This window comes from Dermacentor silvarum, chromosome 5, assembly GCF_013339745.2.
Source record: "Dermacentor silvarum isolate Dsil-2018 chromosome 5, BIME_Dsil_1.4, whole genome shotgun sequence".
NCBI lineage: Eukaryota > Metazoa > Arthropoda > Arachnida > Ixodida > Ixodidae > Dermacentor > Dermacentor silvarum.
This window is the reverse complement of record NC_051158.1, coordinates 39,720,863-39,734,163: the sequence shown is the minus strand read 5'-3', so window position 1 is coordinate 39,734,163 and position 13,301 is coordinate 39,720,863. Positions and strand designations below refer to the sequence as shown.

Genomic DNA, 13,301 nt, shown 5'->3' with positions numbered 1-13,301 from the left:
GCAGGGGCTTGCAAGTAGTCGTTTTTTGCAAACGCTCGCGATTGCTAGGACCTATTATTTGCCTGTAGGCATACTGTTTTAGCATTGCGTTACTGTTCTAGCATTACCGACTGCCACCGACTGCTTGGTGTTAGGTACCTTTTGGCAAGTATGCAGATGTGATGCAATGTTATCGTTTAAACAAAATGCAACCGCGTGGCCATCGAGAAACAGAACCAAGACGGACCGGTAGATTCGCCAAAACTACTGAAACAAGAAAGTGTGGGCAGCGCAGAGCGGGAAGGAAACGTTTCGATCACCCACGCCGTTCTCAAGGGTAATTTCGGCGAGTTCTTTTGTCTTATAATGCAATACAATCATGCTTTTGAGTGGTTGAGTACTAGTGGCAGAATTTAAAGCAGTGCCTTCGTTATCGGGAGAGTACTTGAATGTCCGGGGGAGTCTCTAATCGTGTCCTGCATTTACATCAATTTCTCGATTACTAATGCTCTGTTCGCGATAATATTCACGTAGTTCTGCACCCGTTATTGATCATGGATAGAAGCAAAGAGCCAGCGAATTCAAACTTTCTTATTGAAACGTTAGTGTCTGTACTTTTTCAAATGTATTTCCATAAGTAACGTGTGAATGTACAATTTTGATGGACCGGTGTTTTCCCCCTCGAGATGTAGTCGCGCTTCACTCTCATGCGTAGATCACATCGTCCACTGTGCACAATATAACATGAAATCGAAGTAAACCAAAAATTTCATCCAATCTACATGCGTTGCTGAGAAACCTGCAATTTTCCACCAGAACCACAATCGCAATAAAATTGTGATTAGTCGTGGTATGTGTCAGAAGGTATTCTGTTGAACTAAAATCCAGCACATACTACGTCCTTTCGTTAATAAAAACCTGTATATGCATCAATGCCACACAACTCCATAGAACATCGGTACCATCTACGCAGACCTTTCGCACTTTATTTTTTATTTGCTTTAGCATCTTCACAGATAATATGCATTTCTGGTTTGGTCATGGAGGTAACGACGTATGTTAATATGATTACATGGCTGCCATTGTGAACTTCGTATAATATTGCAGGGCCGCGTGTGCTTCGAAGACTCCGGGATTTTCGAAAAAAAAAGCTTGCGTTATAATGTGAAGTGTAATGACAAACTTTCAAATGTAGTGAATACCAGCATGGGAATTGTTAGAAGGCTGTACAGTATCTGCAAACTGTTCGAAAGGTACTCGACATTCGATTCGCTTTGCTACTGGCACCATTCCATTCGTATTCGATTCAATGTAAAACTTCTACTTTCACATTGTAAACCTTGCTTGGAAAACGCTCCCGATGTTCACAGGGTCTAGCAGCCTACTTGGAAAGCCGTCGCCAGTCTAGTGCTGCGGGCCAAGACACAGTGCCCTCGTATATTCCTGTTTGCGGACGAATCGCATTTTATGGACACGGTAAGAACCATCTGGCACACATTGTTGGAATACTGAGAGATGTGTGCACTGGAACTCATTACGCAATTACCACTTAGGAGCAAGATCTTAAAGCGAAGCTTTAGCACGGAGCAAAGTTCGATTACTCTATTGAAATACATGTAAAACTGCCGTAAAACACCCTGTTGGTGCACGTACTTTTCTAACGTTATTTTAAGCACTAAAGCTGAAAACTAACTATAATGTCCATGTATTTCGTCCCACACTTTGGGGTATATATTGAAAATGGTGTCATCCTGGAGATTCCGTTCAAGTGGATACCTCTTAAAAACTCGCCGGTTACAATTAGCAAATTGCAATAGGTGCCAATGATGACGTCAATGAGTCGAATATGTGTTCCGATTTCACGTGCTGGCAATGTCCGCCTATTCGAATAATCGAGCCTAAGGACAAGAATTACGCTATCTGCCACAGGTAATTAAAAAAAATCAGTGAAACATAAAAAGGGGTCACCTCGTGTGCCTTATTTGCTGGTAATCACCTTGAAAGTGAGGGTCACGACGCGACGAAGTTTTTCAGGCGTTGTGCCGTAAAGCTATTCTTACCCTGATGATATCGGCAGTGGTCGATCAAGGAATGTCTCGGGACCGGAGTCGACATTTTCGCAACAGGAACTTGTCCGGCCAAGAACTGCGGCTTAGACATTTTTACCCAGATAGCATGCCCCCCCCCCCCCCCCTCGTCGAAACCGTTGGCTGGAGCATGATAGACCCATATTTGATCGACTATACTAATCATGGAAGGTACATACTAATCATGAAAGGTCGCGCTGCTGAGTACGAGATCGCGGGATCGAATCCCGGTCGCGGCGGCCGCATTTCGATGGAGGCGAAATGCAAAAACGCCCCTGTGCTTGCGTTGTAGAGCACGTTAAAGAACCCCAGGTGGTCAAAACTCATCCGGAGCCCTCCACTAAGGCTTGCCTCATAATCAAAGCTGGATTTGGCACTCAAAAACTCCAGAAATAAGTAATAATGAAAGGTCACCACTTTGCTGTGAACCACAGCGCTGGGGACGTATTCTACGAGAGATCCACTTCGGCGATGCTGTCGCCTTAATCCCACCTTGGCCATCAGGCGCGCGCTGATTGGCTGGTGTAACATTACGTCACCCGATGTTGCTCAACCATCCAAACAGCGCTCGCCTAACGGCGATACTATCGCCGAGGCGTGCGACACAGTCGCCGACAACAAAGTCGCCGAAAGTGATCGTCGCAGAGTACGTCCCCTGTTTGGATACTTAAACATCTGCGCGATTCGAGGAGCGGTTGTGGTGGGCGTATACTGTAGGTGCGGTGCGTGTAGATCCAATGTTATCATTTAAACGAACCTTTCGGCATTTTGTTTAAATTGCAGAACGTTATTTCAGGGCCATAGGTTTCCGTACTTTGGTGAATGGACACCGTTTGATGAAATCAGCAGACGACGCACACGAGCACTTAACTAGCAAAGAACCTGTGTCAGTACGCTTTCCGAAACACAGCACATTTAGTTGCAGGCATATATCTTGTTCTTCGGCGCTTGGTGATGTTCTTCTGCAGTGAGTTTTTTTCTAGTTATTTTTTCAAATATTGACTGTAGCAGATAGTTCAATTGATATGCTTGTGGTGAATTCTTCTAAAAGAGGGGCCGACTGCGCAGGATAGCAAAATGTGTGAATGACTAATTAGAGTAAGCGCTCGTAGTGATATTAGTTTAAGGGCTATATACAACAATCTATACAATGTACAACACGTTACACATTTTGAGCAATAAAGCATAAATAATGTAGCTGCATACATACAAGAAATACATATACAGGTGGAACTGTGCGAGGGTAAAAGAAACCCCATGTGATCCTGCATACGCGAAACGTTAATATAAATAATTTTAAAAATACGTGCAGAGATGTCTGTACAAAACATCAAACTCAAAGAGTACACAGTTAGTACTTGCGAATCGTTTAATACTGGTTAACATAAGTTACCTTCTGCTTCTTTTCCAGCCTGTGCTGGTTACTTGCAAAAACTTGAATAAGGTAATTTGCGAATGGTGACCTAAAGACAATTCCTGAATCTGACCGTCGATAGAAAAAAAGTGAACGTTTAAGATTGTAAGCGCAATTAGAATAGAACAAAATTAAGCTGCTCAGTAAGACGATTGTCACAGGCCGGGAAATGCACATGAATGACACCGGCGCCATAATGAATGATGAACCGTGTACCATATTGTGCAATGTAACAAGGCGTTCGCCCGTGCGTCTGTGTGCAAGTGTCTATAGTGGATAAGTCACGAATATGTTAGACGAATTCGGCGAATTACCTTGTTAAAATTTAGGAGACTGCGGTGCATCAAGCTGCATTTAGCCAGAGCACAATTCTTTTCCCAGGTTCGACTCGATAAGGAATTAAGATTGCTTAATTAGCGACATTGTCACTCCACGTTGCTTAGGAGCTATAGGAGGCTATGGCAAAATGTATGCGCTTCAGTTATAATTCGAAGGATGCACTGTGTGGTTATATGCGATCTATAACCAACGGGTATCCCACAGGGTTATCACCATTGGCCTCCACAGTGGCAGTTCAGGAACGCCGCACACGGTAGGCGAGAATAGATGCCACAGTACAGGATGCACTACGACACAAGCACAAAGGTGCGAATGCAAGAAGACTGGTAGCAACGAATAAAGTACAGCGCTCGGCTGAGGAAGAACATGACATGGCTGTGGAAGCTTTAGCTCGAAGCCAACTTCCAAAGCCACTGGGCCCTTCACTATACTTGATATGCATTTATGACATTACAAATGAAATAATTCCCCTGTTCAAGTTAGACTATTCGCGGACGATTGTGTACTGTACAATGAGATTAACTGTCATGAAGATCAATTAGTACTAAACTCTAATCTCCAAAGCATTCTTTGGTGGTGCCGGCAGTGGAGCATGGAATGAAATACCAGTAAAACAGTCTACATGTCAACAACTAGAAAAAAATTTTAAAAAGAATTGTCGTTTTTCTACAAACTGGGTTAAGAACTGCTTGCGAAAGTCAGCGAGTACAAGTACCTAGGAATCGCAATAGCCAACAACCTCATCTGGAGTACTCGTATCTCTAACAGATGCAACTCTTCATTCAGGAAACTTTGCTGTCTCAGACATATAAAACACACACCTCCTAGTACTAGGTTAACGGCTTATACATCCCTAGTTCGACCTAAACTCGGAGTACGCGATCATTGTCTGGGATCCCTATACAAAAACTAACATCGATGCTCTTGAAATGATACAGCGTAAAGCTGTCAGGTTCATTTATTCTAAATATCGTACAAGTGACTCTCCCTCTGTTCTGATTATGCAGCATAACATCCAGACTCTACAATTACGAAGAAAAATAAAAAGACTAAAATTTCTGTTATCGCTCAAGAATAATCTCTTGTCTGTAAACCCAGATCATTATTTAAAACCTCTTACAGCACGTCGAACCCGACATCGTCATGCTGACGTCACCTTATAACGCGCGAACTAACCTTTTCAAATATTCTTTCTTTCCACGCACCTTAACAGATTGCAACAACCTACCTTTTTCACAGTTATGCTGATTTTTCGGAACATATGTCTTTGAGATCACTGGCATTAATGTGCTGCGAGTTTATATCTACACCTATGTTTTCTTGGGTTCGGTTATCGTGTGTCTCGTCAGCTGCAGTAACGGCCTCGCAAAATGTTTCTTTTTTGTGTGTGTGTATCTGCGTGTGTGACACGCTTTTGGCAATTTAGTTGTGTTACAAGGGCCGTAAACAACTTTATATATCGTTGTGTTGATACGTATCATTGCCCTGCACTTGATGTTGCTATTTGCTAATATTTGTACGGTTCGTGCCTTTTTCTTTTTCATTTTTCTGCTTTTACAATTATTAATCCTCTTTGTTGCTGTGTATATGATCTTGTTATATACTAATATTTGTACGCATTGCTTGGATATATTTTTATGTAGTTTTGCCCATCCTGTTTGGGCCTTATTCCGGGCCTGCATCATTCTGTAAATAAAAAAATAAGAAAAGAAATAATTCCGCCTATTCAGTTACACGTGGAACACAGAAACGCTATCCTAAAAAAGTTAGTTTGGAGCACACGTTATGGTAATCGGCACGAAATGTCTCGTCCTTGCAGGAATTCCCTGTGCGGTTCTGGATGTCGAAGTGTCAGTTTTGTATTCCACTTCGTCATCGGAGAAGGTAAGGAACTAACCAAATCCAGCGATTGCTCTGTTCAACAATATTGACCTCAAATTACATAAACGAGTATATGTTTCGCTTGATACTGTGACACAAGGATTAAAGTAAGAGTGAAATCTATTTGCAGCTGACATACAAAAGACATGCTGCGCAGGCAAGTCCCTAACGTCGTTGTCTTCCGACACCAGCCCGTACCCTTCTTCCGCCTTGTTCCCAGTGTTGTTACAATATAACAACGGAAGCTATATTCATGCACAGTGTTCATAGACGTATTTCCCTGCACGTGTCGTAGTACAGTTGCTTTTGAGTTAAAACGCTTACCTCGCAATAACTACTTGCGTATTACAGCATCATCTGGACGTCAAATCACAAATTACCGGTGCGCTTTTATGCTTCCAGAATGCGACGTACTAAGTCGTCTTTGTGGCATGAGTAATGCGTTGTGCCTCGGCTGCAAATAGGTTCCGATCTGCGACGCCCGCCATGTAAAAAATTTCGTGACCTAAATCATACTTAAGCTCACGTTCAATTACATGTATACCTGCATTTTCCTTGCATATGTGTGACGCAGTATTTTTTTTAGCGCACGGAAGTAGTGAGAGAAGTCTTTCTGTACATAGTGCTGTCTATGTACATGAAAAGGAGCAAAATCCGAAACTGGACGCAATGTGACACCAGTTGGTTAAAAGGGGTCACAGAAACATTTGATATCGTAGTCTATCCTGTCAATGAATCGCCGATGCACACACAGAAAAGTTTATTTGGTAGCGAGGACAATATTATATATATATAGTGAATTGGATGACCGTCAGTCCTTAGTTTTCTAGGAATTGTAATGCAGAAAATTCAACGTTTTATATAAGCTGGAATGGAAAATAATTCTATTGGTTGCACAGAATTCGGTGTGTAATATGAAAAGCTGCATCTTTAAATTACTCCTTTGATGTTTCAGAAATTTGGTCTTTTATTAAATAGTCTCCGTGCACGTACAATATGCGTCTGAATCGTGTGGCATATTAAAATGGCACATTGCGATCGCTTACGGCGTGATATCTACTGCTATGCATTAGGAGCAGTATCCTTGCTTGTGTAACTGTTTTTTCAGACTGTGTTCCTGGGCTCCCTTATGTTCTGGTTAGCTCAGTTACCTACACGATGCTATACCAACTAACCAAATCTCAATCTAGTGCTCCTGGCGCGAAGCCCGGCTAAATGTTGTGAACATGCCGCTCATCTCGATGCTGGCGTTTTGTTGCAGGCTCTGCAAATGCCAGTGGACATGCGATGTTGCAATCAGTCGCGTGCGACGCCGTTACGAGCTCGTCAGGGAGGCATTCGTCGCTGCTGCCCCCGCTGTACGTCATCATATCTTTCCTGTTTCTTCCGGTTCATCTGTTGTATTCGTCTTGCAATCTAATATACGATGGTGCGCTAAACTGCCAAATTTGCTCCTTGTGAATATGACATAAAACTCCAGCAATTACCGGAGGCAATTAGGCGATTGCAAAACACGTATCGTTCTTTCACGTATCCCGGGCGCGGCAGCCGCATTTCGGTGGAGTCGAAATGCCTAAACGCCCGTGTGCTTGTGTTGTAGTGCACGTTAAAGAACCCCCGGGGGTCAAAATTAATCCGGAGGCCCCATTCCGCTCTTGACAGGATCTAGCAGCCTACTCGGAGAGCCTTCCCAGCCGACTGCTGTGGGCCAAGACACAGCGCCTTCGTGGATTCAACGATCGCATTTGGTGGAGGTTAGAACCGTCTGGCACTCATCGTTGAAATACACGCAATGGTGTGTGACCTGGAACGCTTTGCGCAATCACCACTTAAGAGCTTCCTCTTAAAAGGAAGCTTTCGCTCGGAGAAAATCAGATTTCTCTATTGAAATACAGGTAAAACGCCGGAAGTATGCACTGTTGTTCCAGTCACTTTTATAACAAAACGTTCTTTTAAGCCCTGAAGCACAAAACTAGAACACCGATGTATTTCGTTCCACACATTGGAAATATCTAGAAACTGGTGTCATCCCGGAGATTCCTTTCAAGCGGATACGTCTTAACTCGGAAATTGTCATATGTGTGCTTAAAGTATTTAATGAGGAATTAGTAATGTCCGGCCTATTCGAATAATCCACCTTAAGAACAGGCGATTAAAAAAATACGCAAAGCTTAAATTATCTCCCCGTATGCCTTGCTATTAGGTGGTAAACGCCTTGGCAGTCGGAGGCTCACGACAAGTCTTTCAGGCGTTGCTATTGACGTAAATCTATACTTAACCTGATTAAATCGACAGTGGTCAATCGAGGAATGTCTCGGGAGCCGACATTTTCTCAAGATGAATTTGTTCTTGTCCGGCCACAAACTGGTTAGACCTGTTACCAAGATGATAGCATGCCCCCCCTCATCGACACAGTTGGCTCCACTCTGATGCACCCTTATTTGATCGACTATAGTAATGAGAGGTCTCCACTTTCCTGTGGACCACTGCGCTGTGGACGTATTGCGCGACGATCCACTTCGGCGATACCATCATCGCCTTGGCCACGCCTTGGCCATCCGGCGCGCGCTGACTGGCTGGTTGAGCATTACGTCATTCCGACCTTGCTCAACCAGCCAAACAGCTGGTACGATGTGTGCGGTGCCAATATTTGAATTATAACGAACATTTCGGCGTTTTGTTTAAATAGCATGGCTTCAGGCCCATAGGTTGGCGTAGTTAGGTGAATAGAGATCGTTTGATGAAAGCAGCAGACGACTAACACGAGCACTTAACTAGCAATGAACCTGTGCCAATAAGCCTTCCGTAACATAACAGAATAGTTGCAGATTTAGCTTATTCTTCATCACTTGGTGATCTTGTTCTACACTAAGCGTTTTTCATAGTTTTTTTTTAAATATTGTCTGTGGCAGATAGGACAATTGAAATGCTTGCGATGAATTGCTCAAAAAGAGGGACCAATTGCGCAGGATAGCGAACTGTGTAAATGACGAATTAGAGTAAAAGCTGATAGTGAAATATTAGTTTAAGGGCTATATATAGCGTAGAAAACAATTCGCCACGTATCCACTTGAAACAGACTCTGAAAATGACAATAGGCCAGAAATTCCGCTATACGATATACTCTCATTTGCTATGACTACAGAACGTCACAAGTGGCACTTTCTAGCCATTAGCTGTCATTTTCTTTCTCTTTTTTTGCACTTGTGAAGATTCCACGATACCGCTGCTTCCCTTATAAAATTAATCTGTCACTCGGTGCTCGCTATAGCAAAACTCGTGACTCCGGAAACAACAGCGTAAAACTTGTGACAGCTGCTATGTTTAAATACAGAAAATAAGGTTTGTTTTTACGATAGGAAAGTGTGTTGAGACACGAAATAACTTCTGACTTGACAGGTAATTATACAGGTAATACAGGTAATTATCTATAAAAAAATAAGAGGCGACATTTGCCAATTACGACGCTGAATGTAGCAGGGCGTCTTGCAGATATTCGTAAAAAGAAGTTTGGCTTGGTTGAGAGAGAACCGAAAGAGGCCTCCGAAGTTTTCCTTGACGATAAATGGTACTGATATTTTGAAGTGGCGCCGTACGCCTACGTGATTTCCTGTCTATTGTGCACAGCTATGATAAGCTGAGATTATAGCGTATGTTGCGGCTACATATTCGATGTTTTTCTTCAGCTGCACCAATTGTTTTAAATTGCCATTACTTCTACAATACATCTAAAGCTTAATTGAATAATTACTATAATTACAAAAATTATTTTACTGCAAGTTCGACGGCCCTTATCTCGAAATCTGTGCCATCCTCAGAATACGTTCCAAGTGGATGTGCCTTGCGGACTCACTAGCTACAATAAGTACATTAGAATATGCGCCGTAAAGTAATTCGTTTAATTATGTTAATTATTTATCTATTGCGCTATCTGCCACAGCCAATTTTGAAAAATTTTCAGCAGCTATAAATAGAACTCCTGGTAAACTCAGCACCCACTCTCAGGAACGGAAGTTCACTGGTTGCTATTGGATGTCGAAATCGTACTCAACTTCATCAACACGAAGGGTGATAGTCATTTCTTCGTTCACCGATACAGTAAACAGTGTCTAAGAAAGCTGCCTAAGCAGAAATTATGCGCCGCGCGCGGCTTTGGTTATTCACGCTGTTTTACACGAACTACAGACTGCAGACTACAGACTGCAAGCTAATCGCAGGTGTAAGCATAGCAACGTTATTTCGTTCAAATAATTTAGTTTGAAGTCGATAAAAGACGAAATTTTTTTGACAGTCGTAAGGTTATTCGCTCCGAAGTTGTGTACGCCACGGCGGTTTTGCTTTGTAACGTGTACATCTCTAACACCCTGAGCATGAAACAGATTTTATGATTGATCAGCACGTAATCTTAAAAAAGCCCATCTCGTGTTTGTAGGAATTCGCTGGGCGGTTTTGGATGTCGCAGTTTCGGTGGCGTGTTCCACTACGGGAACTAACCTAACCTAACCTAACGAATGGAGCGTCGATGGCACCAGCGTGAGCGTTGCCGGAGGCCTATCACGGACCGCACCGTTGCATGGCGTGTAGGGTGCGCGCACGATCGATGGAGTAGAGGTGCTGCGAGCGTAAGATAGCGAACAACCCTGTCATTTCTTTGTTCACCGCTATTTCACCGAAATTTTAGAAAACTGTGCTTTACAACGACATTTAACATTGATGGCGAGATCAGTCTATCCTACATGTCAGTCAATCGCAACATATATAAACAGGTATAGCTACGTCCATTAAATAGCATTGCCAGCAAAAATGCACGAAATGGAAAGTGTGCTGTCATTAATTTTTATGTTCGTGACATGCGAAAGCATTTAGTGCACCAGCTGGATCGGCAGATAAGTGTCTGAGTTTCTAAGGTGTATTACAATTATTAGAGTTTAGACCGCTGCAAATTTTGTGTGTGATGAGTTAAGCTGCATCAATAAAATAACACTGTCTTACTACGTTCTCGAGAAAACTAAGCACTGCAGGCTACTCCTATTAACTATATTCTTCTCGCAGCAGAAACCAAGCTAACGTTTCCATGTTTGCAGCTGCGATTTCTTTGCAAGATAGACTGCGATCTCATCATAAATGCTCCTGTCACCCCTTTTGGCCTACTGATGTCATATTGCGTCCAGATTCAGATTTTGCTCATTTTCATGGACATAGACAGCACTATGTCCGGAAAGACCTCTCTCTCTCTCACTGCTAACGTGCACCAGAAAAACCTACTGCGTCACATATTGGGGGTGAGGAGTTACGGAGTCGCCATCTGCCTGAAGCGCCTCGCTACGAGGATAACGCGGCGCGCTCCTCATAGGCTTGGCTGTCGGCGATCTCACCATAAATGGCAAACGGCATTTGGTTTGAAATTTCAGCGCTTTTCGCGGCGTACGTAGCGGTGTAATGCTTTGCAGGCACGATCGTTAGTGCTTTTTGTATGCACTGCGCTTCTCGGCTCAACATGGCCAGACCTGGTGAAGGGACCCTTTAATGATCTGTCCACATGACACACAATAATGTTGATGACGTATCGCGTAACCAGACAATTTAGCATATAGCGTTTCAAAAACAGGTGACAATCGCAAAATAAATTGTTTCGATAACGCTTTATTTCTCATCGCATCAATTCGCACGCAGAAGATGCGCTGCCATTCGCGGCATTCGGAAGTGCATGATGCAATCGAGCCATTTCACGTGCAGCAACCTCCGGCTCCACCATAGCTCCGCAGAAGCAAGCGGCAGCGGCGGCCGCCAACCCGGCTCACTCACAAATGAGGGACAACGTCGGTAAGCAGGCTGCATGGACCGTCCAGCAGGGGCTTACAAGTAGTCTTGCGCAAACGCTCGCCATTGAAAGCAACATTCTCTTGCCCTGTAGGCATAGTGTTTTAGCATTGCGTTACTGTTCTATCATTACTAGCATTACCGACTGCCACCGACTGCTTAGTATTTGCTACCTTTTGGCAAGTTTACCAGAAAGCCGTCTCCGCAATCGGCATCCATGAAACCGACAAAGTACTGCCAGTGAGGGCACCTTAGTTCTGTGTAATCATAAAGAAAAACACATAAAACCTGTAACTATAATGTCGGCTCATAGGTACTATATATAAAGCACACAGCTCTCTCAATGGCTTCTTTTGATTTTCTTATATTTGGGCTTCATGGAATCTTGCGGGCTCACTAAACCCAACTACCCTAGGCGCTTGAAGGAGTATGCTGTGCCGGCTCTCTTTGAGTCGATGAAGGGTAGGCTTCGACGTCATCAGAGATGCCACATAAAGCAGCTCAAGCTATGCAGTTCACTATTCAATCAATCGATCAAAAAAGGATTATTACACGATTAGGAAAAGTTTGTACAGTGACCTTGCAGTGACCTTGTGACGAAGAATGGCCGGTGCCGCAAATAGTAAAAACACGTCGAATTTCTTATGGAGATTCCTGTAAAGAAAGTAAATTGGTGGCTTTGAAAAGAAAATTTGGTAAATTTCGGTTTGGGTGGGAATCAAACCCAGTCCTCCACTGTGCGAGACGAGCGCGCTTCCCTGAAGTCACGGCTGTGCCATGGTGCCTAGTGCCTAAAGGATTGCCTAGTGGTGCTTGATTGCACACTTCCTGTGTTAAGATGCACGCTCGTGCCACTGCTTGTGAGTTCGTCATTCTAAAAATGAAATAGAACTGGACAAGTAGCACTTTCTTTCGTCTTATAATGCAATACAATCATGTTTTTATGAGTGGTTGAGTACTAGTTACAGAATTTAATGAGGAGTAGATCGGGCAAGTACTTGAATGTCCCGGCGGAGTCTCTAATCGTGCCGGCATTTACCTCAATTGCTCGATAACTGATGCTCTGTTCGCGATAAAATTGACGTGCCAGAGATTCTCGAGCACTATTCTATCACTTTAGCTAGCTTGACTTAATATTTGCCATTAGTGTTCCTTAACTTCCTTTAAATAAAGCAATGCCACCTCTGGATATCGCAGCGCGCATCGCCATGAGTGAGCTGCAGAAAGCTGACGTAGTTTCACACCCGTTATTGTTCATGGATAGAAGCAAAGAGCCAGTGAATTCAAACCTCCTCATTGAATCGTTGTGTCTGCACTTTTCAAAATGTATTTCCATAAGCGATGTGCGAGTGTACAATTTTTATGAACTGGTGTTTTCCCCCCCCACGAGATGTAGTCGCGCTGCGCTCTAATTGCGTAGATCACGTCGTCCGCTGTGCACAATATACCGTATTTTCGCGCATATAACCCGCCCTTGCATATAACCCGCACCCCTAACTCCACGAAAAAGAAAAAAATAACCTCGCGTATAACCCACACGCTTGTCCGAAAAAATGAGGACTAGGAAGTTACAACTATGCGCAGCCATCATTTCGTTTTCAAAACAAATTTATTTCAAAACGACCGCCGCAACGTTGTCAGCGCTGTCGTCCGATTCACTGCTGCCATCCGAGGTTTCGTCGCCGCTCTCGAAGATGTAATCGTCTTCGGAACCATCTCGCAGCAGCTCTGTTGCCGATTTCTTCAGCAGCACCTATGATCTTCAGTTTCTCAACAAAGCA

At 43.4% G+C, this 13,301-nt stretch overlaps 1 protein-coding gene across 5 annotated transcripts in view; it reads left to right on the top strand.

The window, feature by feature from the left end:
• LOC125945616 (uncharacterized) overlaps positions 1–13,301 on the top strand; it is a 52,441-nt gene that overhangs the window by 32,180 nt on the left and 6,960 nt on the right. For all 5 annotated transcript variants that reach the window (XM_049667774.1, XM_049667775.1, XM_049667773.1 and 2 more), the window contains 3 exons: positions 5,639–5,703; positions 6,962–7,058; positions 11,437–11,523. In XM_049667774.1, coding sequence (XP_049523731.1) covers positions 5,639–5,703; positions 6,962–7,058; positions 11,437–11,523 — 249 coding nt within the window. The remainder of the gene's footprint in view (positions 1–5,638; positions 5,704–6,961; positions 7,059–11,436; positions 11,524–13,301) is intronic.